General features: G+C 32.2%; 2 protein-coding genes and 1 non-coding gene across 8 annotated transcripts; all 3 read right to left on the minus strand.

Moving 5' to 3' along the window:
- Nucleotides 1-2,104: 2,104 nt before the first annotated feature.
- On the minus strand, nt 2,105-2,177 carry TRNAA-AGC. The gene has a single exon. It is a non-coding gene; the product is annotated as a tRNA-Ala (tRNA).
- A 1,428-nt stretch (nt 2,178-3,605) lies between these two features.
- On the minus strand, nt 3,606-9,623 carry LOC120070636 (protein NRT1/ PTR FAMILY 4.6-like). 6 transcript variants are annotated; one of them, XM_039022465.1, is made up of 6 exons: nt 9,063-9,623; nt 8,526-8,724; nt 7,705-7,810; nt 7,329-7,546; nt 6,022-6,459; nt 3,606-4,732 (listed from the first exon to the last, which is right to left on the minus strand). In XM_039022465.1, the coding sequence occupies exons 3-6, from the start codon at nt 7,727-7,729 to the stop codon at nt 3,692-3,694; spliced, it is 1,722 nt and encodes a 573-aa protein (XP_038878393.1). In that variant the 5' UTR covers nt 7,730-7,810; nt 8,526-8,724; nt 9,063-9,623; the 3' UTR covers nt 3,606-3,691. The 6 variants fall into 6 exon arrangements, with proteins under 6 accessions (XP_038878393.1, XP_038878391.1, XP_038878390.1 ...); XM_039022463.1 differs by having other exon boundaries at nt 8,867-9,623; XM_039022462.1 differs by having other exon boundaries at nt 8,526-8,744; nt 8,867-9,623.
- Nucleotides 9,624-11,688: 2,065 nt separating this feature from the next.
- Nucleotides 11,689-15,741, minus strand: LOC120070929 (LRR receptor-like serine/threonine-protein kinase FEI 2). The gene is made up of 13 exons (XM_039022842.1): nt 15,373-15,741; nt 15,143-15,278; nt 14,956-15,027; nt 14,793-14,864; nt 14,627-14,698; nt 14,331-14,402; nt 14,149-14,220; nt 13,621-13,727; nt 13,320-13,493; nt 12,883-13,215; nt 12,468-12,719; nt 12,216-12,349; nt 11,689-12,126 (listed from the first exon to the last, which is right to left on the minus strand). The coding sequence occupies exons 1-13, from the start codon at nt 15,452-15,454 to the stop codon at nt 11,902-11,904; spliced, it is 1,803 nt and encodes a 600-aa protein (XP_038878770.1). The 5' UTR covers nt 15,455-15,741; the 3' UTR covers nt 11,689-11,901.
- Between the last annotated feature and the right edge of the window lie 8,825 nt (nt 15,742-24,566).

The raw sequence follows: 24,566 nt of genomic DNA on the forward strand, positions 1-24,566 counted from the left end.
TTAGTCTTATCCCCATATAGTGCATTCTGAACAAAAAGCCAACTGGCCCCATCGCTTAATGCTATCGTCCAACGCATAGCGCTATCGTTTAGTGCGACCCTTCACATCGTCTAGCGCCACACTTTATCGCACGATCGCCTATCGCATCACTTAGCTCCGCGCATTGCTACCCGATCGCCTACCTCATCACCTAGCGCCGCTCATTTGCTAGACGATCGCCTACCTCATCGCCTAGTGCCGCTCATTTGCTACACGATCGCCTACCTCATCGTATAGCGTCGCTCATTTGCTACACGATCGCCTACCTCATCGTGTAGCACCGCTCATTTGCTACACGATCATCCAGCGCGTGCAACTCCAACGCCCAGCGCCCATGCCCACGCACACTTGAGGCTGCCGTATGCTTTGCTAACCTCTCAAGACTTTGGTTGCCGCATGCTTTCCCACGCATAACTTTGCCTCGGCCACACTTTGGCTTCCTTTAACGCCCAAATAACCTCTCAATTAAGCAAGGCCAACGCATGGCACAACACTTAGCCAATTTTCTAGCCTCTAATACATTTAGCCAATTTTTCAAGCTTTACCCAAGAGTCAAGTTTCCAAATTCAAACTTTTCTTCTAACTTTTCACCCTTTTCTCTACAATTACACATTAATTCCTCACATGAAACTACTGGTCTCAATAGGAACATACTCGAGTAGAGAAATTAAGGCTCGAGATTCACAGAGATAATTAACACTAACATATTTATCATGAAATATAAATCAGAATCCCACAACATAAAATATAACATCATGCTCATGCATCCTCATAACATATCTTATAAAATTTAGATTATGTTCATTCATCCTCATAATATATCTTATAAAAATCAAAATCATGCTCATACACATACCATATTTCAAATAGAATTATAATTATCCTCATATGTCCTCCTAATTAGGCATCACGAATATCTAATCTTAAAGAGCCATGATATCTTTCTAATTGTATCACTTGGCACAAAGACGATTCTAGTAGTTAGATTCCTTATCTCAAATTACAAATCCAAATATCAAACAATTTAACCTTTGTAAAATCCTTGAAATCTTTAATGTGGCTCAAATCGACTCCCCTTTCAACTTCCAAATCAACACAAACCAAAAGTCGTCTCTCCGGTCTTTAAACTTGCTAGACAGCAATTTCCAATGCTCCAACACCTCGTTCTAACTTATAAAACATAATGGATAAACCAAAATTTAGGTCAAAGCTAATGAATGAATAAACAAAAGCTTCAAGAAAAGTCATGAAAACTTCCAACAATAGTGTAGCTCAATTGACATAGTGTTCATATTATCAACCTTCTCCTACCTTGCACTTTAATTATAATACCTTTAAAAAAAAATTTGTCAACAAGAGCATAGCTAGCATAATGTTCATACTATCAACGTTTGAGGTTCGATTCCTCCATCCCACACTTTAATTACAATACCTCTTTAAAAAAGAAAACTCACCAAAAGCGAATACCAAAACCGCCGACTACACGTCACGTCTTTACCTACAAAACTCCTAAAAAATCCAAATCTATGCTCCAAATGACAAATCAAGTCGAACCCCCAAATTTTCTGGGTGTTCAGGATTAGATAAAAAGCACTTTAAAATACCTCAAACTCACCAACAAAACCACAACTTCCAGCTACACCCGACGGCTCGCAATGGCGACAGACGAAAAACCTGACGACAGCGACAAAGGGCAGCGGCGGAACGGTCGGCGGCGAGTCTCGGCGGATCTAGGCGAACAATCGCGTGAGAGAGAGAGATCGACGCGGCGGCGAGAAGGTGAAGAAGGCCGGCAGCGTCGGCGGAGGTCGGAGGCGGCACACGGCTAGGGCTGGAACGAGCACGCTTGAAGAAGAAAAACGAAAGGGGATCTGCTTGCGTAAGCAGAAAGAGAGAGAAATTTTTAACTTTTCTTTAATTTCTTTTAGTTTTTAATTTTAAAACCTAATCACACAAATATATATAAAACCGTATATAAATATATATCCTTTCTTTCCTATTAAATTTAAATTATTTATTTAACCAACTTCTCGGTTAAATTATAAATTTACTAAAAAAACATAATTGGAGATGTGGGGTATCGATCCCCATACCTCTCGCATGCTAAGCGAGCGCTCTACCATCTGAGCTACATCCCCATTTTTTATGATCAAATTTCTATTTATTTGTTTTATTTACTTGGCTAGCTTTGAACTTGATAAATAAAGATATGGTTGGTTGACAATTTGAATTTTGTCTTTGAAAATTGTTTTCAGATTTTATGATTCAAATAGTGTAAAAATGCAATATTTTTATGTTTTCAATGTATCCCTATTTTGAATTTTAAATTTTAAGGTACAAAATAATATTTTTAAAAAAAAAAAACTCGTTAGAAATATATTATAATCTCTATTCATTTTGTCAAATTAAAATATGTATTAAGTAATTATTATAAATTATATAATATTACAAAATAGTAATTATTAAAAAAAACTAAAACATATTTTAAAATAAATTATTAATAGTTTGGACTCAACCTAAAATTTAGTTGAGAAACGACAACTGGCTTTATGGTTTATAAATATAATATCAAACACATTTATAACGATTGTTTTAACTTAGAATCCAATCTCTCAATTTGCTCCAAACACATATTTTAAAACATAAGATATAACTCTATTTTCATTAAATTCTTTGCTTTCAAATTGTCTACTAAATACATTTTAAGTTTTCAATGTATGCGTAGGTAAAAGTTGTTGGATGGTGAAAGAAGGCGAGAAGAAACCTCACTTCTGAAAGTTGTATTTGTACAATTTTTTTGGAGACCAGACAAGTACTTGTTGAGAATCTAACATTAAAAAAATTAAAGAATCTCACAATATTTTATAAGATAAATGAGTTATTCCTCCAATTATCAAATAATTCTAATCTAATAATACTAACTCAATTTGATTCATTACAAACAAATGGATGATAGATTTATTTTCTTGACAAGGTTTGTTGATGTCAACATCTTGCATATTAGCCACTCACTTACTCATTTCTACCTTGGTTGAATGAGTCATATGATAATTTCAAAGATTATTTGAGATATTTATATTTCAACCCAATCAGTAACTCTATGCACCACCAAATTGGTTCAAATCTTATAAATATGTATGATTGAGATCTCAAGTATTTAAATAAAGTATGAACTTATAACCAAGTTGTCTTCCTAAGTTGATAGAATAATATAATCACAACATGATACAAAAAGTTACCTAAATTATCGATGGTTTTAAATAGGAAGTTGCCTCTCTAGATGTTAACGAATACCATATCAAATAAATATCTTACACGTACAAATAACAAGTTGATAACAAATCAATAGTATATTACATAAATTATATGTGACAAATATTTCATAGTGAGCTGCACCTAAGTATCGCTCAAAACTTTCTTTCTTTTGAAAAAATATTTGTTTTATATTATTTTCCTTTCTACAATTAATAGGTTACACTTAAGCATCGCTCAAAATTTTAATTAGGTTCGTTATTCATTAAATGTAATAAAGTGAATCCAACGCCAAAATATCAAACCATATCACATGATAAAATCAATAAGATACGTTACTCATAAACTATTTCAAACAATGTGTTTATATATATATATATATAATAACACAATGTCATCTCTACACATCTCTTTCCTCAACTAAATCAGACATTTGTGATTGTTCCTTCAAAGACTGCTCTCTTCCATTAATGGACCTATAAGTATAGCGATTAGCCCAAAACAGATACTGCAAGAAATTAAGCCCACTCAATACACACATCACCCAATAAAACCTCTCCAAATGATAATGATTCAAGCTTTTCCCATATAGCCATGGCCTAAGCCCACAAGCCTTAGTCACACCATTAACAAGAGTCACCAAAACAGAGCTAAAGTAATAGCCCATGGCTAAGGAAGCCCATGACAGAGCAGTGGCTAAAGATCTCATACTTAAAGGGGCTTCTGTGAAGAAAAACTCCATCATTCCAGCCAAAGAGAACAAATCCGCTGACCCTAAAAACAAATACTGCAAAGCCACCCAAAGGAAAGTGATGGGCAAAGGCTCAGAAGAATCCAATTTGTGGGTTTTCATGGCTAAGGCTTTTCTCTTGGTTTCAACTAATGCTGCTACAGCCATTGCTACTGTGGATAGAACAAGCCCTGTTCCGATTCTCTGTAAATGGGTTATTCCCATTTCGGATTTGGTGAGTTTTCTTGCAATTGGGAGAATTAGTTGGTTGTAAGTTGGGGCGAGGATCATGATGAAGATGACAGGAAAAACAGGGAGAGAAGCAGGGGGGACTTTGAAGGAAGAGAGTTTTGTGTTCATGGTGGCGGCTTGTTGGACTGAGAATGTGGAGAGTTGTGCAAGGCAACAGTTGAGCATTATGGTTGAGGTGAAAATTGGGAAGATTTTTAGTACTATTTTGGCTTCTTCTACTTGTTTGACTGTGCAATTTAGTTGTGGATGGTTGGGGTTGTTGATTGTAGCTTTATTGAGAAACTCCATGGATTGTGTTTGAATTGGAATCGGGTTGTTTTCTTTTTCCATACTCTGATTCTGTTCATCAGCAATAATGTCTGTGGTAGTGTCTGAAGATACTGAACTTGTGGATAAATTCATCACAACGTTGTTACTAGTCTTTGCTTTTCTATTGTTGAAAGCAGCTGAGGCTAGAACCTGTCCAAAAATAAGTTAAAAAATATTTAATATTACATCATCTAACACTCCTCTCATACATGAGTTTGAAATATGTAGAAGATAGTATAAAGACTTAAACACAAAACCAAAAGCTTAAACTAATAGGGTAAAGTAAATTTAATATCATATTATCTGTATTAAATTTAGTAACTTATTGCAGTAGAAGACGATTGCATGTGAATTAGCATAGACATCCTAAAGTTTTAAATACTCCAACACCTATCCTGTTTGGAATGGATATTTGTTTCTTTTTTTAAAAAGCAAGATTTCAGATTCTTTATGTTTTTATTTCTATGCTTTTATTTACCTTTTCTTTTTATCCAATCACCTGGAATAATTTGACATCCTCCCAAATTTAGGATTCCATAAGGCAGGTAAATTTCTAATGTGCGCTCAAAATTAATGGAATATCGTATTAAATTATTAACTAGTGATATGTTAGTGGAATTATTTTTTTTAGTTGTTGTCTTTTTATATCCTTTTAGGGTGGAGGAATTCAATTCATATACCTCTTAGTCATTGCTAAAATAAATGAGCATAACTTAATTGACATAATGTTTATACTATCGACTTCGAAATCAGATACTCGATTCTCCACCCCACATAATGTAATAATTTATTTAGGAAAAAAGGAACTCTTAATCATCCATACAGATTTCATATTAGATGTGCTTAATTCACCTTGGCATTGTTACAAATTTATTGAAAAAAAAAACATATAAATATCTTTGGTAAATGGTAACAATATTTTTTATCTTCTTATTCTCAAATATTTTTTTTTTTTTCAGTAAAATAAAAACATGTAAACTATTTCTGAAGTTAGTTGAGATTGGGAAAGATCTTTCATTTTTCAAATGGAAACACATTTTCACACATCTGAAAAATCATTTCTTTCAAATATTTAAAAAAGTCATTCCAAATAAATCCTAATTTTTTTTTTGTTCAATATCCATTATTTCTTTTTTTTTTTTTCCAATATAGTCCCTGTAATTCTAAAATTTTCAATTTGATCTCACATGTTGAAAAATACTTATATTACACCCTCACACTCGGTCAATGTCAAAATTAACCAATAAGTTCAGCTAACATTTAGTACCAAAAAACTGCAAGTTTATCTTCTATATCAACTAAGAGATCTAGAGGTTCAAATTTAAAAAACTATAAACAAGAAATAGGTTCACATGAAGCATGTCCTGATAGCTCAACAATTAGGTAGAGGAGTTGGTTTGTGATGAAGATTTTATAATAATAACCAGAGTTTGAAGTACCTTAAAAATGGTTGTGATTGGGCTTCCGGCTGGCGTTTTAATTCTGTAAGTGGGCGATCCAAGAAGGAAAATAGGAATAGAGATGAGTATTGTAAGAGTAGAGATCCCAAAACCCCATTGCCAGCCTTTGTTATCTTCCATCCACACCACCAAAGTTACAGCAATCAAAGCTCCACATGAAAGACAGAAGATAAAGTAGTTGAAGAATGCAGATCTTTTCTTCCTTCCTTCAAAAGTGGTCTCATCAAACTGCTCAGCCCCATGAGAAGGAAGAGCCCCTTTTATCCCTCCAACTCCAAGTGCCACCATGTAAAGCCCTGCAAATAGCATCGCTGCTTCTCCACCTCCAACTTTATGGCATGGATTTCCATTCCCCACAATGCATCTTGCAGGCTTCAGATATGGTACATCAGCTTGCAGCGTCAGAATTACCAGTCCCTGCACTCCACAATATGTTTTGTTTAATTCAATTTACTGTAATCCATCCATTTAAGTTTTTGAGTGGATGACACTATATAGTTATAACCCTTCAAACTTAATTAGTGCATATCATACACATTTTTTTTCCCAAAATGGAAACCCCATTAAAAACACAAAATACTGTGTACTACCAGATGTGGGACCAAAAGCGCACATAAACTTTCCATCAAATGTCAACTATTACTGATGGAAAATGCTCCACTAATAAAATCTTTAAGTTACCATAACTCTAAATAGAAATATGATATGATATTACAAGAGTTCAAGTATCTACATATTAAATTAGTATTTGTCTCAAAAATTTTAAACGGGTGTTTGGGAGGTTGAATTGGTTATTATAGTATATGAATTATAATAGTCGATAGGTTATAATAGTTTGTGTATGGGGTGTAGACTATTTTAGTATAGGTAATAATAGTCTGTCTTTGAGGTGCAAAATATTTTAGTCTGAATAGAAATAATATACACCGTAGCAAAGAGAGAAAAAAAGGACAAGTAGGAAATAGTATACACTGTAACAAAGAGAGATTTGAAATAATAATACCATAGTTAACTCTAGGTTATAATAGTTGGGAATACCAACCATTATAATTGGAGCACTAAACATGAAGTGGATTATAATAGCACACTCCACTTACTTGAAGTTGAGGCCCCAAACACTCCCTAAGTTAATATGTTAGTTGATACGTTTGGCTGAACTTGATCATATGGATATGTTCTTACAAAGTCGTGATCACAAAAGAACATATATTGAACATAATGGAACAACCCACGTGCAAACCATATCGTATATGAGGAAAGAACAACTTTGGTGGAAACTAGCTCACCAAGGATTCTATTGCAGCGCTTATCAAGAAGATAGAGTAAGTGGTGAAGAAAGCATCTGCTAGAAAGCCACCAAGGAGCGCAAGAAGGAAAGCTGTGCCCATAAAATTGGTGACAATGTTGGCAGACTCGGATGGAGAATAATGCATGAACTTGGACAGATACAGAACAAGATTGCTTGCATTGGCTAGGAACGCTAGATTCTCCAATACTTCAACAACTGATGTTATGCAGTTTATAAGATCAGATTATCCACCATTAATAAGGAGAATAAGAACAAAAAAAAATGTTATTTTTAACCACGTTTATGGGAAGCGCAGAAGTAGTTTTAATCCCACAAGAACCAAAATTTAATCTTCTGTTCTTATATATACTGACCCAATACAAAGGAGGCAGCCAGCATGCCTCCATGGCGTCCTTTTACAGCAGGTCTCTTCCTCCAGTCGAAATAGTCTCCCCAAATATTTAGCTGTTGAGTTTCTTCCTAAAGAATGAAGGATAAAGGCAGTTGAGTTATAATTAGAAGACATTAGGAAAGGCACAAACTTGAAGGAATAAGCGAGGAAATTAAACTGTGATATCCCACCATATGTTCTTGAGCTTCTAATGGAGTCACAATGATGGAAGACATTCTCTTTTCTTCCTACGGAAATTGGACAACTGGGACTCTCAAATTTTAATGAAGAGTTATCCAGAATTCTCTATTCGAATTGGTCGTAAAGTAAAATGGGGTGGTTGTATTTATAGACTCACAAAATGGTGGTCCAGCCAAAAAAGAAAACTCTAGACTCTTACGAAAAAGACAACTCCTTTCTTTCCCTTAGTTTCACTACAAATCTACTGATCTAGTGGTGCCAATTATCATTCATCTCACACACGCAGAAATACTCATCCCTCATTGGATTCTCTCTGAAGTTTGTTGGTTCAACTTTTACTGCAGATAATAAATATACATATACGACCGTCATCAATACAGTTGAAATTCAAAAGCTATATATCTAAACGACCCTTGCCTATCTCCATAATAGTATGGTATTGTCCACTTTAAATATTAATGTTAGCAACAACAATCCTCCACATATGTTCACAATAATATGATATCGTCTACTTTGTAGTTTGTGCATAAGCTCTAATGACTTTGTTTTTGAATAACCAAAAAAGTTTCATCCCAGCCAAGATATTGTCACTCACTTGTATACCTTATATACTGATGATCTCCCTTTTATCTAGCCAATATGGGACTAACTTTGATTGCATTGGCAACTTTAAGCATACGTTGTTTTACATTTGGTTTTACCCAAAATGTCTCATACTATTCCTTAGTTATATAGTCACGATCTTTCCCTTATCAATGAATGTGCAATTTCCGTCGCATTCCCGACAACATCGCCATCACAACTGAAAGGGAAGTAACAATTCTGCAGGACAAATTAGGAGACTACAAACTTCTATGCCAATACAATAGAAGCAGAGATAGGATCAATCAACCATATATTATAATTATATAATGCTGAAAACAAAATATAAGAAAACAACTCACATGAAGATGAAAAGTACACGAATGGTATAGAAGGCATTAGAACAAGAATAATGAATCAATAGACAAGTTGGAATGGGAATATGATGAGTAGAGGAAGGAATGGAATTGGATAATATCTGGGATGGGATTGAGATGAGAACGAGGGAAGAGTGAGGTTTGATTAAATTAGATATGAAAATTGAATTGGAGGACCTACTTTTTCCATTTTTTAAAAGTGTCTAAGGGCTGATGAGCACCGCACCCCTGGGGGTGGGTAGTGGGAAAAGCCAAAAACCCACTGGGGAATTTCGTCGAACACAAAAAGTGCAAGGGCCCATCGGCTTGCCGTCTTGTGTAATGTGTATGGGCAGCAATCCTTATCGATGGCTACTTTTCCGAAATGGCTGGGTCGTGTTCTTCAGATGGGGGCTGAAATGTAATGATCCTCGTTTACTGGCGATTGCCGGGTGGAGTCGGTCATCTTTCTCAAACGAGTGGACATTGTTAGATCTCATCAACGTGCAATTTAATGTCTTCCCAGTGAAACTCCATATTCAGTGGCTAATAACCCTTTAAATCCCAGATGGAAATGGACCCTACTCCAAATTTTGGTACATATGATTTTGTATGTGGAGATTAAACCAAGCACAAAAAAGGGCGGTGCACTTCCCATTCCCATGCAATGCAACTTGGTTATGCTTTCTTAATCCATATGGCTCTAATATCATCTTTTATAGATAAGGCATACGAGTGTCAATCTAAGCATAGTTCATAGATAAGCAAAGTATTACTTCGATTCTCCAGTCATGTAAAAAGCATGTTAGGTTGTTTTTTCTCTATTGTCACATGCCATCTACAATCATTTATTACATAATTTCAAGAAAAAATGTGTTGTGTGTTGTGTCTAATATCGCCAAATTACAAGGGTAGAAATGTGTGGATGCAAGTCTTTAGAGTTGGTCTTTCCACGTTTCAAAATATCTCATACACTTGCTTACTTAACTCAAACTACAAGTGTGTATTGATCCAAGGTCCCAAGTTTTAGGGATGTTGTTAATACATAGTTTAAGTATCTATATTTGCGACTAATGACTAGTTTTCTTGCTTATTTCATGTTATCAACTTAGCTATTTATGTAAACTTGGTATTTATAGATGAAAACATTATTGTGACTTCATCTCAATATCAATTGGTAACAAGATAAATAATTTATCTATCTTATAGAAATTATAAGGTCTCCAAAGGAATCCTAATAGGAAATGTGTTGCAAATCGTTGATAGTTTGCTCAATTGGAAAAATTTGATGCTAGCTTTCCATATTCAAAAACGGATGTTTTCAAATTAAGTAAAATGAGCTAACTTATTTACAAATATAGTAAAATGCTATCACTAATAGATATCTATCTGTGTTAGTGATAAAAACTTATAGATGTCTATCATTATTGCCTATCATTTATATAGTAATATTTTACTATATTTAAAAATATTTCTAATTTTGTGATTTAAAACAACTATATTTAAAATAAATAAATAATGCCTTAAAAAAAATCCTAGAAGCTGGAATCACAATGTTGTTGCGTAAGAGTGTGTGTGCTAGCCTACATTCTAGTCCTAGCTATCATTATAGTTTGATTTAAGCAATTTAATCAAAATGTTTAAAACCATTTTAAAATTTTAGAAACTATCTATGTGACTCCAAATCTATATGTCAATAATATTATTTAAAAAAGGTTTTAAAGACCAAACTAAAATTTAAATGTCAATGTTCGGTCATCATTCTTTTTCATATCTTGTATGATATAGACATATAGTAATATTTGTTTCTTTATTTATTGTTTTTTTGGAAATTTTTAAAAATAAAAAAAATAAGAAAAACTATTTAAATAAAATAGTAAAATTTAATTTTCTTTTATAGAGGTTGTATAGATTGATAGAAGTCTACTCGTGTCTATCAAATATTTTTTTTTTTTTACTATTTCTATTAATAGTCTAACATTTTTTCTACGTGAAAATTTCTTTTATAAAAAAAAAGGTTGTTATAACACAATAAAATAGATGGTACTTGGTAAGTACTATTACAGTTGGAGGGGGTCCCTCGAAGAAAAGAAAATAAAGATGCAAACAATGGTGCCACATTCTAGAAATCCCACTTGACTTACATGAGTGGGAAACCCACAAAATTATTCCAAATAAAAGACAATATTTTCATATTTGCTATTAAGAAAATACTCATTACATTTCAGACCATCTATTTTTGTACATCCCATTAAATTGTCCAATCATAATTTGGCACATGATAAATTCTTTTTACTTTTACTTTAAAATATTTTTATACATTTTTTCATGTGTATGATGAGTATGGAATGAATAAAGATTTGTACATCTTGGGATGAACTCTTGATCACTTTCATTTAATCAATCACAATTCACCTAAATGCTTCTTTTAAAGGGAAAAATAAACTATTTATGCATTATTTTATAAATAAGTGATAAAATATATCCATGTGTTTATGTTAGGAAATGTGGTCATTATATGTCTGTTATTGTTGCTCTTATCTCAAGTTTAATGAAATGTCATTTTCTCTCCAAAGAGATACATTTTAGAAATTCATGGACAGGAATGAACATGGCAAGACGTTAATTCAACACTCATTTTTCTTGAATCATAGTCTCACAAATTTATATTACCGAGCTTTGTCCTTTCTAATTATTTGGTTATGGTTTTCAATCACAAATATATTTCCTTAATTTTTCTTTATATTTGTGTTTCCAAAGGTAAAATGCTTATGCATTATGATAAACTGCATCCAACATCGTAGGCTGTTTGCAATTTATAGAACAAATTTCTTGGAAGAATGAGAAGAGATTTGATACTCCAAACAATAAAAGAAACCCAAATTCACAGAGAAGTGTCATGAATAGACTGAAATTACATGATACTCAAGCCCTCCCAACAAGAACGTGGGTTGAAAAACTAGTCCACTATAGTGAATATACTATGCAGCTGTTTCTTAACATGTTGCACAAAGTGAACAAGACCCCAAAGTTTATTACATTCAAGAATAATCCGAGTGAGACTCGGAGTAATCACTTGGGTACGGCGACATCACCTCTTGCTCTAGCTGCTGCAATATTTGGTTCATTGTAGGCCGCCTAGTCGGGTTGCCATCGGTGCACCTCGCCGCTATTTCAAGAAGCGCTTCTACAGTTTCAACATCTGCATTCTGGCACCTATTATCAACTATGTTCTCCAATTGGTCTTCTCCCCTCAGTGTGTTCAACTATTAGTCATGATCATGCCCAATTTAATAAGTTGTTTAGAGATTGACTAAGAAATGCAAGAACATGAATTGTATAGAGATTGGCTTACCCAACCAACAATATTTACGCCCCTCTTTGAGAAAAATGGATCACTTGGTCTCTTTCCTGTTACAAGCTCGAGCAAGAGAACTCCAAAGCTATAAACATCAGACTTCTCAGTTCCTATCCCACTTTCCAAGTATTCTGCTCAAGAAAGTAGGTCCAAAGAAGATTCTATTTGAGCTTATAGTTATATAATTTTCTATATTGAAGTTGAATCATCATTGTTGCTTATACCAAAGACATTAAAAGGGAATTGCACCTGGAGCCAAATAACCGAATGTGCCAGCAACAACAGTTGTGACATGCGAATCCCCATCGACCGAAAGCTTCGCAAGACCAAAGTCAGATACATGCGGCTCTAAGTTCTCGTCAAGAAGAATGTTGCTGGATTTTATGTTGCAGTGTACAATCTTTGGACAGCAATCATGATGCAAGTATGCCAGTCCTCGAGCAGATCCTAGCGCTATGTTTAATCGAGCACTCCAATCCAAAGACTTTTCTGGTCCATGTTCTGCAAATAGTGAAAACACAAGATTACAAAGAGTAGAAAAGAAGAAAAAAAATTCCACATTTCTAGAGTTCCATACTCATGATATTACATCTTTATATCTATGTTACTTCTCAATATTTCGCATTTTGAACTTCAATAGTGGAATAGGAAAATTATACGATACCGTGCAAGAAATCATCCAAGCTACCCGCTGCCAGATAGTCATATATGAGAAGCTTTGAAGAAGGAAGCCTGCAATAACCACGCAATTTCACTAAATTTATGTGTTTAATGCTACCCAATATCTCCAATTCTCTTTCAACTACTTGATCTGGACCATCTCGAGTCCTATCAATTTTCTTCACAGCAAAAGCTCCAGAATCATTCATGACCATCCGATACACGGTGCCAAACCCTCCTGAGCCAACAACATTTCCTTCATTCAGAGCCTCCAGCTTTTCTATGATCTCACATGTTGGATATGGTAGATCGCCATGGAATGTAATAAGCTTTGCACCTACATTGGGTTGTGAGGGTTGTTAATTGCGATATGTATTATTTTGAGAGAAAATGTACAAATTAGATCAAAGCCAAAGACCATGATTGAAATGAATAGCTCACTTGATTCGCGATTTCTTTGCTTCTTAACTTCCATGTAACTCTTAGCAGTTCTTTCTTTCTTTGACAGCAAACGAGTCCACATGAATACAATAAGTATAACCAACACAAACCCCGCTGATGATATTGTACCAATCAACAGTCCTTTGATGTAATGAGAGGATCGTTTTGGAGGAACTGTAAAATAAAAAACAAAATTAGTATCCATGGTTGTCTTGCGAATTTAGTCATTCTGTCACTAATTCATCTATTTGCAATATGATTAAGTGGTAAATAACTTCATTGAAGTGTAAAGAGAAATTGCCTGCAGCTTCATCACTTTCAGCATGTGGTAAAACAACAGGAAACCCCAGTGAGGTCCGGCACGGATTGTTCACTTGCCGGCCACAAAGACCTTGATTGCCAAAGAACCTGGCACGTCAAATGATTATATCATCTTGAGATACAGGATGCATTGAAGAACCAAGTCAATATGAATGGGATAAATTGGGGAGGAAAAGATGAAAAGAACTTTGAAGTCGAGGCAAACAAGCAAATGGAATGTCCTCTCCTCTCGACTTTGGCATCAACATGAACCATCCACTTGGGTTGGTACCAGTTCAATAAGACTCTCTTCTCCTGATTCTCAATTTCTCTTTTGAATGCCATAAACGTGCATATATGGCCACTTCATTAATCAATTGCATACTTCTAAGCAATGCTTGTATAAATCATAGAACTAAATCCTACCTAGGACCTAACATTATGATACGAAGCCAGTTATTCCGAGTGGTTGGCATAGACAAAGGATTTCAACATGTATAAAAGGATAGGGTCTTGATAGTGTACTTACGAGTTGTTACCAAAGGTGCTTAGAACTCCAATATCTGGAATTTCTCCAAAGAAAAAGTTGGTAGATAAATTCCTGAAATGAATACCAAGTTTGTAAGAAACGCAACAAGGATATAGTTTTAGTAATATTAACTGCAGGCATGGAAAGTCAACGTAAATGTAGCTATAGTGACTACAACTTACAAATTGCGCAAGTGTGAGAGACGACCAATTGATGATGGTATACTACCCTTAAGGGAATTGCTTGACAAATCACTACAATTAAATACCAGCGATGAAACTGAGTAACAGAGGTGAAGTACAAAACAACTACAGATACAAAAACTCAGAAGGCAAACAAACTATTAGTATTCTAATTGCAAGTTTTTCCATGTAAGTGCCTCTTTTAATCGACTTCATAAAATAGATATTAGCTAAGAAATCAAGAAGACACATAATCATCCAAGAATGAAGAGAGGAAAAAGATAAAAAAATCTCACAGAATGGTAAGGTATGAAAGGTTTCCGATATTTGATGGAATGCCACCTTGAAAATAATTAGCCCTCAAGTACCTGATTAAAAAAAATGTATAATCTCATGAAGCACTTGCAAGCACATACACAAAATGGTGGAGGAAGGGCTGTAAAAAAGATAATGGTTACTTACAGGGCTCTAAGTTCAGAACAATTGGCTAGTTCATTGGGGATATATCCATGTAAACCGTTCTGGTGGAGAGCCCTGATTACACATAAGAAAAAACAGACTTAGGTAAAGTCTATTACTCCATAATATCATAATAGAGAAGTAAGGTGCTTGTAGAGATGCTTACAGTCTCTGCAATCTACTAAGTTTACCAATGCTGGGAGAAATAATCCCTCCTAGTTGCATGAATGGTAGATTACTGGAAAACCCACATACTCAAAGATTTAAAAATGAATGCTAAAAAAAGATAGGTTAAAAGAGAGAAAGAAGTTAAATGCTCAAAAGATAGTTTAAAAGACAATGAAGTGACATACATTGAGCTGACACGAGAGTCCTGGGGATGGCAAGAGATACCAGTCCATTTGCAGGGAGATTCATCTGAAGGGCTCCAATTAGTGAGGACGTTCTTAGTGTCATTTAAACTACTTTTGATCTCCAACAATGTTAAACCTGAGACATAAGACAAAGTGAAACCAAACCCATAAGACAGAAACATAAACCCTAAAGAAATCTTCAGCAGAAAGAGCATAAGAGTAGGGTTTACCATCTTCAGTGAGAGAAAAACAGAAGTGGCTCAAAAGGGTAGCTGCTAAAATCAAGGAGGAGAACCAAATGAAGAGACCCATTTCGAACAAATTTCCACCCACTTTCAAAAATCGATTCTACAGATTATAAATCTCTTGAAGAAGCCAGTCACCGGAGCTCATTCATCTCAGGCGAAGAACCCCTTTTAAAACATGGTCGAGAAGATTGAAAGAACGAGAGATTTCGTTGTGGAAGAACTAATCAAAGCAAATGGGGGGAGAGGTTGTATGATCTGACATGTACAGATCAGGAAAGGAGGAGGACAAGTTTTTGAATGGGCATTGGAAATCGTGCGAAAATGCAGTAGCCGTTTGTCGTAAGCTGAAATTCAAAAAAAGAAACAGTCTTGAGATTCAAAATTCATATTTAAATGATGATATATCTCTATTGCTCCATAATCTCTGGTCTTTTTCTTAAGAACATAACTTTTTTAGCATTTACATTATTACAACAGCATAGATGTTCACTTTTGAAGTGGGATTAATTTATTCAAAGCTATAATGGGAAAGTTGGATATGTGATTGTTTCAAAATCATCCAGACATGCTCATAAAATTCGGAGGAAGTAGAAAAAAGCAAAGAAAAAAAACTAACTGAAGACACCAATTTGCATTTTAAGATGACAAGAGAAATAACAAATTTTAAAATTTTATTTAGAAAAATGACAAAAGAATTTCAAATTTATAAAAATAGCAAAACGGGTTTATATAATAGAAAATATTAATTAATAAATGATAAAACTATCATAAAACAACAAAATTAAAGATAAACGAGAATACAAAAATACACTGCTCTAAAAACAAATCGAATTTCACAAATACACTCTACCTAAACATTATAGAACCACGAATACACAATATTAATACACAATATCTAAACATTTTAGAAGCAAAAATTAAAAATTACCTAATATGATCATTAGCACTTCCAAAATTATCCAATATGGTCCTTAGCACTCCAAAATCACTCAATATGGTCCTTAGCACTTCTATCTGCCTATAGAACGTGTGTATGCGAGAGAAAAAGACAACCAAGCGGTGGGGGTCGTTAGAAACTTATGGATATCTACAACGATGGACTTCCTCCAAAGTGAGAAAGAGCAAAGTTGATTGTACCAGCATTGTTGGCAAATGAGTATTTAAAAGAATTACCATTTCAAGACGATTTGACTACTATAATGATTGTATTTGACATCAAACCAGTTTTAGGGAGTTTCATTATTTTCTTTCCATATGAAAATTTTTCTCGTAGAATCTTGAAGGCCAACTTTAAATATTATTAATACCAGAATGTCATTGCTGAAAGCGATGTTCAAAATAAACAAAAACAAGAAACATGCTTACGAGCAAAAAAGGTTGGCAACTTGGCAAGGGTAGTCGTCAAAAGCTAGCCAATACGATGAAATTTGAGAAATGGTTGTTAAATCAACTATTAAAGACATGAGATTGAGAAGGAGAAAAAAAGATTTTAGGACAGCCAAGTGAAAAAGATAAAGAATATGAGATTTAAGATTTTTTGTTATCTTATTTTATTATTAATAATAACAATAATAATATTANTAGGACAGCCAAGTGAAAAAGATAAAGAATATGAGATTTAAGATTTTTTGTTATCTTATTTTATTATTAATAATAACAATAATAATATTATTATTAACCAAATGAATAATATATATATATAACGTACATGTTTCGAACCTTTAAAGTTTAGTTCTCATTTATATGTTTCTTTTTAAGTACAACATGCGTGTTTTTATATGAAAATTGAAAACATAAAAAATATTTTCATAAAAACTATGAAGACAAAAAAAGATCAAATTAATATGATAATAATATGTATAAAATAATGAAAAAAATATTTAGATACAATTGAATTTGTAACAAATATTTAGATAAATCAAAAGTTAGTTAGATAAAATCAAATTTAATAATAAAAGATAAATTCAAATATAAATTGGAGAGAAAAATTAAGTTTTTGTTTATTGTGATTAATTAGATAAGTTAAGTAGTTAGATAAAATATAATTTGATAATAAGATAATAAAATATAAATTCAAATATAATTTCGAGGGAGAAAATCAAGAAATAAGCTTGTTTATTTACAATTACCGTGTACTCATAATTCCATTTTTAATTAAGCTTAAAAAATTACACTGTATTTATAAATCCATCAACCACAAAACCTGTAAAATAAGCCTAATTTGTTATAGAGTCATAACAAAAATAGCAACATTGCAAAAATGAATTCTTATTTGTTTGTCAAAAAGACAAATTAATGGTATAATAATATAAGAAGAAGATAATATAATAAGATAGCTAATTTGAATCAGTTAGGGGGAGAAAAATAAGGAAGAGATTGATTTATTTTAAATCAATTTGTGAAGTAGTTATCAAAATTTAATTTAAATATTAAAAAAAATCAAATTCCAAAAGAGAGGAAAAATTACGTAATGATGCTCATTTTAAGTTTTGGAATTGGGTCTGTTAAATTATAATATGATTAATTTGGTTATTAATCAATATTTATATCCCGATTATTAATCAAGCTCTCCACTTATATTTATATCTTGGTTATTAATAAAACTCTACACTCACACTGTATTTAATATTCCGGACATACGAACTAACTAAGAGCAAGTCAGATATTATCAAAATGTCAGCTAAAACAGTGACTAAATATGAAATAGATACAATTGAATCTATTAACATATACAAAATAATTTAAAACTTTAAAAATATGGGAAAATATCTTATTAATTTATTAAAAATATGTATAAAATAATGAAAGACAATTCAAATATTGAATAAATTTAAAATTTGATTAGATAAATGAAATTTGATATTATATAGATATTTAAAATATAAATTTGATTGAAAAATCTGAATATTTAATTATTTGAAAAGTAGTTAAACAACATCTAAACTAATAGAAAAATCTGAAATGTCAACTACTTATTAAAATTAGTTGTAACGAATAAAGTTGTAGCTGAATTAACATGTGTGCTCAATAATTAGATAAGTCAATAAGTTCAATCATATGTGTTGACAACAATAACCAAACAGTACCTTATCTGAAAATTAAAATTGTTTAATTGTTTGAAAGGTTAGAATAAATATGCATAATGCTCAAACTACCATGATTTAAATCTTACCAAAAATATACTAAGATAGAAGAAAATTCTCATGATTTTGATAAGCACAATATGTGAAAAAGATGACTAAGAAGTCTATGGAATTCTCTATAAGAGTGAATTATGTAAATCTAAATTTATTTAACCCAGATATAGTTTGTTAGTTTTTTTTTTTTTTTAATATATATATATATAGTACAATGGGGTAAAGAACTTTGAAGGTTAATATTATTGTTAGAGGATAATTAGCTAATAGCCCACCGTTCTACGTATCCCAAAAAGGAAAAGGACGTTTCGCAAGCTGCAATGATCGAGCCAAAAATATTATTTTCCATTGAAAAAGGCAAAGAAGTCCCGAGCTAATGTCAATTAAGCCTACTGTTAGCGCATGTTATTGGCATTATAGAGCCCAAACATGAATTATAAGGAGTGTCAGGAAACGTTGGTATAAACAGGAAAACACCACCACCTCAAAAGTTAAGTAATATTATCTTGCTCAGCTCGACATTGCTACAATTAAATACTGACTTAATCATCAAAGTATATTTGACACAATATCACACTGATATGAGATTCTGTCTTGTAGGTGAATTTGTCTTGGAGGACTACCAGTATCATGCATCAATGTATATTATATTATAAAGATGTAGTTTATCACCATATAAATTTTGATAATCAAAATTGAATCAATTTATACCTCTTAACTTTGGGAGGTTAATCAACTCAAAATTCAAACTAATAACTATATCAATTAAAAGCTTGAATTTTCATAAATGAACCAATTTAGATTTGGTTATATATTTTTTTAAATCACCAATATATAAAAGTCCTTTAAAATAGAAATCAATCTAATATTAGAATTAAGAAAATCTTGAAATAGTAACTTTTCATAGTATTTAGATTTTTTTGTTATTATAATAGGATTATTAGGTGATCTTGAGTTGATTGGAAGTAGAACAAATTAGTCACATGAGTCTAGCTCGACTGACATAAATTTATACTACCAACTTCGAATTCTATTCTTACTCATATATCATTAAAATAATAATAATAATAATAATCCCAAATAAAAATAGTTACGAATTAAGTTATTAAAATGAGCTTTTGATAAATAAATAAAAGGGCTGCTTGCAAAAATGACAAAATGAGTTAGGAGAATTAGGCCCATAGCCCAGTCCACAAATATATAAAAAAAAGAAAAAAAAAATGAAAAATGAAAAATGTCCTAAATGTCTTCTACTGCATGGTCACGCTTTCCACCGCTCAATTTTAAAAAGATTTGGTTTTTATTTTATTCCCATTTTGGCTTCTACTTTTCCTCTTCCCATTTAATTTGGAAACAAAATGTTTTCCGACCAATTTATTTGAAGTAACTACAATATTTTTCAACCAATTAATTTGAAAAAAAAATGTACTATTGTTGGTAAACTTTGTTGATATTATGTTGATCTACCTTATAACGATACATCCATTTATATTATTGATATACCTAACTAACATATTACTGATATATTTTATAATAAATTAATAAACTTTACTGATATACTATTCATATATTTTATAATGATGCACTAGTTTATAATGTCAATGCACTTAATTGACATACTGTTGATGTACTTTATAACTATCTACATACTTATATTACTGATCAAGACGGATTTAGTATGGATTGAGGGGTGCTCGAGCCTCCTCAACTTTATGCTCTTTATATAATATATACATAAAAAATTAACATAGTATCAAAACCACTAGGCTAGATCATGTATTAAACTTAAGTTCAAATTTCTATGTATATATTATATACATAAGAAATATATCTTTCAACCTCTATTAAACCTAAGTTCAAATTTCTAGATCATGTACTTAAGTGATATATTGTTAATATAGTTTATAACGATACATATGTTTATATTGTTGATACACTTGGTTAATATATGGTTGATATATTTTATAATGATATATTTGACTAAAATGATGTTCATATACTTTACAATGATACACGTGTTTATTCTATTGATACATTTGACATCGATATACTTTATATTGATGTATATGTCTATACTTTCGATCCATTTGGGTTGTTACCGATAATTAACTTTGAGAAATGATAGTATATGTTACAAATGAATTATAAATAACTATTTGAATAATAGATAAAAATTGATATAATTAATATTGAAGGATATCAATATTATCATTGATAAACATCTTTTATAGAAAGAAAATAATAAAAGAAGATTTTATTTTACACAAACCAAATTGAAATACAAGGTGAATTAAGCTAAAAACAAAAATAAAAAATAAAAAATAAAACAGCTCTACCCACAGTTCTTGAAATTGTTTTAAAACTGAGGTCAAGATTTAGATTACCAACATTGTTTTTAGTTGAGCATCGTCATCCTGAGAATTGCACTGTGATTTGTCCTTATTATTTTCTTGAAAGTGATTAGGTTAAGAAACAATAAATTTGAGGAAAACATCGCAACACATGTAAGAAGAAACTAGAAAAAAAATAATAATAAATAAATAATTATGGAACTGATACCCATTTTATTTTTTAAAATTAAGTCTATAGACATTACTATCATCTCTAAATCTCTTCATTTGTTATCTACTTTTTATTAATGGTTTAAAAAATCAAGCTAAATTTTAAAAACTGAAAAAGTAGTTTTCGAAAAGTTATTTTTGTTTTTGGAATTTGGATAAAAACTCAACCATTTTATAAGAAATATAGATGAAATATACTTAATTTTTTTAAAAAAATAAAAAAATCAAATAGTTACGAACGGATTAAATTAATTAGAAAACAGAGCTGGAAGGTAGAGATAGGATTGTTGTTCACATTACTGGCACAAAAACAAAAACAAAATCGTCCCTGAATTTATAGAAGAGAAAATGCTGAGAAAAATTAAAATCTGGATTAAAAAAAAGACAGAAAATGATAATTTAAATATTTTGCTATATCTGCAAAACGACAAATCTCAAGGATACACTTGCAATTTCGCTAATCAATTTTGGCACCCATTGCAATCTCCCTAAATAAAACTCCCATATGAAATGTTGATTTAATTTGGAGATATATTGATGCTAGATTTGTAGGAACAACTCCATTAGGATGAAATGATGGTTATTGTTAAGTAAAGAATTAAGAAGCTTTTGTTCATACCCAAAAGGTTCATTTTTTTGTCTGTACTGAACAAAACAAAAGATTCATTATTATTTGAGATAGTTTTGAAGTGTGACGTTTCAAAGCATAGGATTATTCAACCTTCAACTTGTTTGATCACTTTGTCTTATCTTTTGATCCCATCACACAGCTTTGAGCTTCAAACACACGTCTCTGTTTCAAAGACCTTTCTGCAATAACAACCAAAATTGCCTTCAATATATAAATTTCTAAAGTGGATCTAAAAAAACAAGATAGAAATCATAAACATGAAGAGTCTATTGTCCAAGTGGTATATCTTAAGAGTCAACTCTCAAACTTAAATTGAATGAAAGAAGTTATGAACCAGCCATGGTAATGTGTAGTGTTCTAATATTCATAGTAAATAAGGAAGGGACCAAATCTCCATTATATCAATATACGTGGAGGGCATTCATATAGTCCTCAACAAGTCTATTTTTCAGTTCATGCGTTCATATTAGCTAAATAAATATCTCCTCCAATATAATTCAAATCAAATGATAGAATTAGAAATCTCGTTGGATTTAGATGCTTTTACTTTTTTCCATGCTAATTGAAAGTGATATATTGTGACATTCAATTTGAATTGTATTTTCTATCCTTTGGAAAAAAACCAAACTCTCAATTAATGAGCATAATCCAATAATATGATTGACTGGTTTAAATAATGTTTCACATCATTCTATTATATCAAAGTTCCATCTCTAAACAATCCTCCGCTATGACTTTAACATATGAAACTAACTCTACATTTCATACAAGACCCCTCTCTAAGCCTGCTATACCTTTTTCTTTTCTTTCTTATTTTACTAGAGTTAGGCACAGTAGACTTGAGGGTGAGAAAAGTCACGGGGAAGCGTTTGAGGCATTGACTTGAGTTAAGTTGTGTTTTTACCTCAAATCAATGTTTGCTCTCTTCTCCCTCCCTCCAATGTTTATAATGACTCCACTCATCGGCCATCGTCGACAACCAATTCCGACAACAATCATCGCCGGCGACATGCTCTAAAAATCACTTCTGATGGCTAACATCGTGGGGACCAACACCGTGTGACTACCTCCAATATCTAACTTCTAGCAACAGTAACTACCGTCGTCAACTGTTGTTGTCTCACTTTGGCAACATGCTATAATGACCACCTCCACTAGCCAAACTCCAACAACTACCTCTTACGAAGACCACCTTTGGCAATCCTCTCTGGTGATCACCTCTAACATCCAACTTCATGTGATTATTACATTCGATGGCTAACTTCGACGATCAATTCCAATGACCAACTCCATCGATCATTTTCAACAACTAACTCCAATGACCAACCCAGCTGATCATATATTCAAATATATATATATATAACTTGGGCAATGAAAGTGTTTTTAAATACAAAATGAAAACTATTAGTTCAGACTGCTTAATAGTCGTCTTATATATTAATTTAACATTAATAGAAATACTTTGAGCATGTAGCCAAATCAAATAAACTTGTATATAAAAATACTTTTGATAAATATGTATAAAAAGTGTTTAAATGCAAATGACTTTTTGAAAAAACATTCCATCTCTTGTCTAAAAGCTCAACCACGAATGCTTAGCACCATGACCACATCTCCTAAGACTCTAATATCACTTGTTAGGGGCAATAGACGTCCAAATATCTTTATGATGGTATGATATTATCCATTTTGGGCATAGATCCATTTTGGGCATAGACCCTCATGACTCTAGTTTCACTCAAAAGGTCTTATACCATTTGTGATAATTATCCTCCCTTATATATCTATAATCATCATCTAATCTAACAAATATGAGGTCGTGATCATATTCCCAACACCAACATACATACATAATATATGAACTCTAACCTACAATTTGACATAATATTCCATAAAAAAATCCTAAACCTCTTGATTGTCTACCCCTTTTTTTTAAAACGTAACACTCATATATTCCACTAATGTGAAAATATATCGTAATTTTATTGTTTGTATAAGAGTATTTTGTCTACCTCAAGTATAATGATTGTATATAAAAAAATAAATAAATTGTAAAGTATGTATGAAGGGTTTAAATCGACATCTTGAATTGAGTGTTAAACATTTAAGAAAATATGTGTACAATTGAAGTGTTAAAAAAAAATTAAGCAAACAAAAATAACCACTAAGATTACAGAAAAATGTACCAAATATATTCTGATCCAATAACTCAATTCTGCACCTCAAACACAAACTTTGAAATTCAGACTAAACAACGCTTCATTCTAAACACAAACTTTCTAATTCCACAGATGTATTGACTCTATAAACATATTAACTCCAAACTTCAAAACTCAATTCAACATCCTCAACCAACGTCTAAAGAAAAATATATCTCATAAATGATCATTATTAAAGCGTGAATACGAACAAGGGCAATCCATACAATAATAGACATTTTATTAGATCAATTTCTCTGTTTGGGACCATCAACCTCATGGAAATATGGCATTTTATGTGCTTCACAAAACTCAGGCAAGCATTTATGAAGTCTCTCAAATTCAAATTCTACTGTACACATCATTAATCTATAAGCAGTTTTAATGAGCTTATTGAATGCTACATGCAACTGTTTAAAAAAAAAAAAAAAGGAAAAGCAAGTGCTTTTTGTACTAACTCAAAGCTGTCTCATTAATTCAGCACTTTCAAAACTTTGAGAGGCAATGAATTGCTGTGTATTCAGGCCAGGAATAGCATCACAGCCTGCTGTACCTTCCATCACAGTGAAGGGCTTTGGTATTAATTGGTTTCCCTGCAAAACAGCATTTTCGATAAGGACAAATCAACATACTTTGTCCAATCGCTTGG

This window comes from Benincasa hispida, chromosome 2 (genome assembly GCF_009727055.1).
Source record: "Benincasa hispida cultivar B227 chromosome 2, ASM972705v1, whole genome shotgun sequence".
NCBI classification, from domain to species: domain Eukaryota; kingdom Viridiplantae; phylum Streptophyta; class Magnoliopsida; order Cucurbitales; family Cucurbitaceae; genus Benincasa; species Benincasa hispida.

What these genes read in the sequence shown, in the direction of transcription:
- LOC120070636 (XM_039022460.1), bottom strand. Translation starts at nt 7,957, where the DNA reads ATGTCTTCCATCATTGTGACTCCATTAGAAGCTCAAGAACATATG. An exon ending in TAGAAGCTCAAGAACATATG is followed by an intron (nt 7,811 to 7,912) that starts GTGGGATATCAC and finishes TTCATTCTTTAG; the next exon opens with GAAGAAACTCAACAGCTAAA. An exon ending in CAATCACAACCATTTTTAAG is followed by an intron (nt 4,733 to 6,021) that starts GTACTTCAAACT and finishes ATTTTTGGACAG; the next exon opens with GTTCTAGCCTCAGCTGCTTT.
- LOC120070929 (XM_039022842.1), bottom strand. Translation starts at nt 15,454, where the DNA reads ATGGGTCTCTTCATTTGGTTCTCCTCCTTGATTTTAGCAGCTACCCTT. An exon ending in ATTCGGTTATTTGGCTCCAG is followed by an intron (nt 12,350 to 12,467) that starts GTGCAATTCCCT and finishes TTTCTTGAGCAG; the next exon opens with AATACTTGGAAAGTGGGATA. An exon ending in GCGTAAATATTGTTGGTTGG is followed by an intron (nt 12,127 to 12,215) that starts GTAAGCCAATCT and finishes CATGACTAATAG; the next exon opens with TTGAACACACTGAGGGGAGA.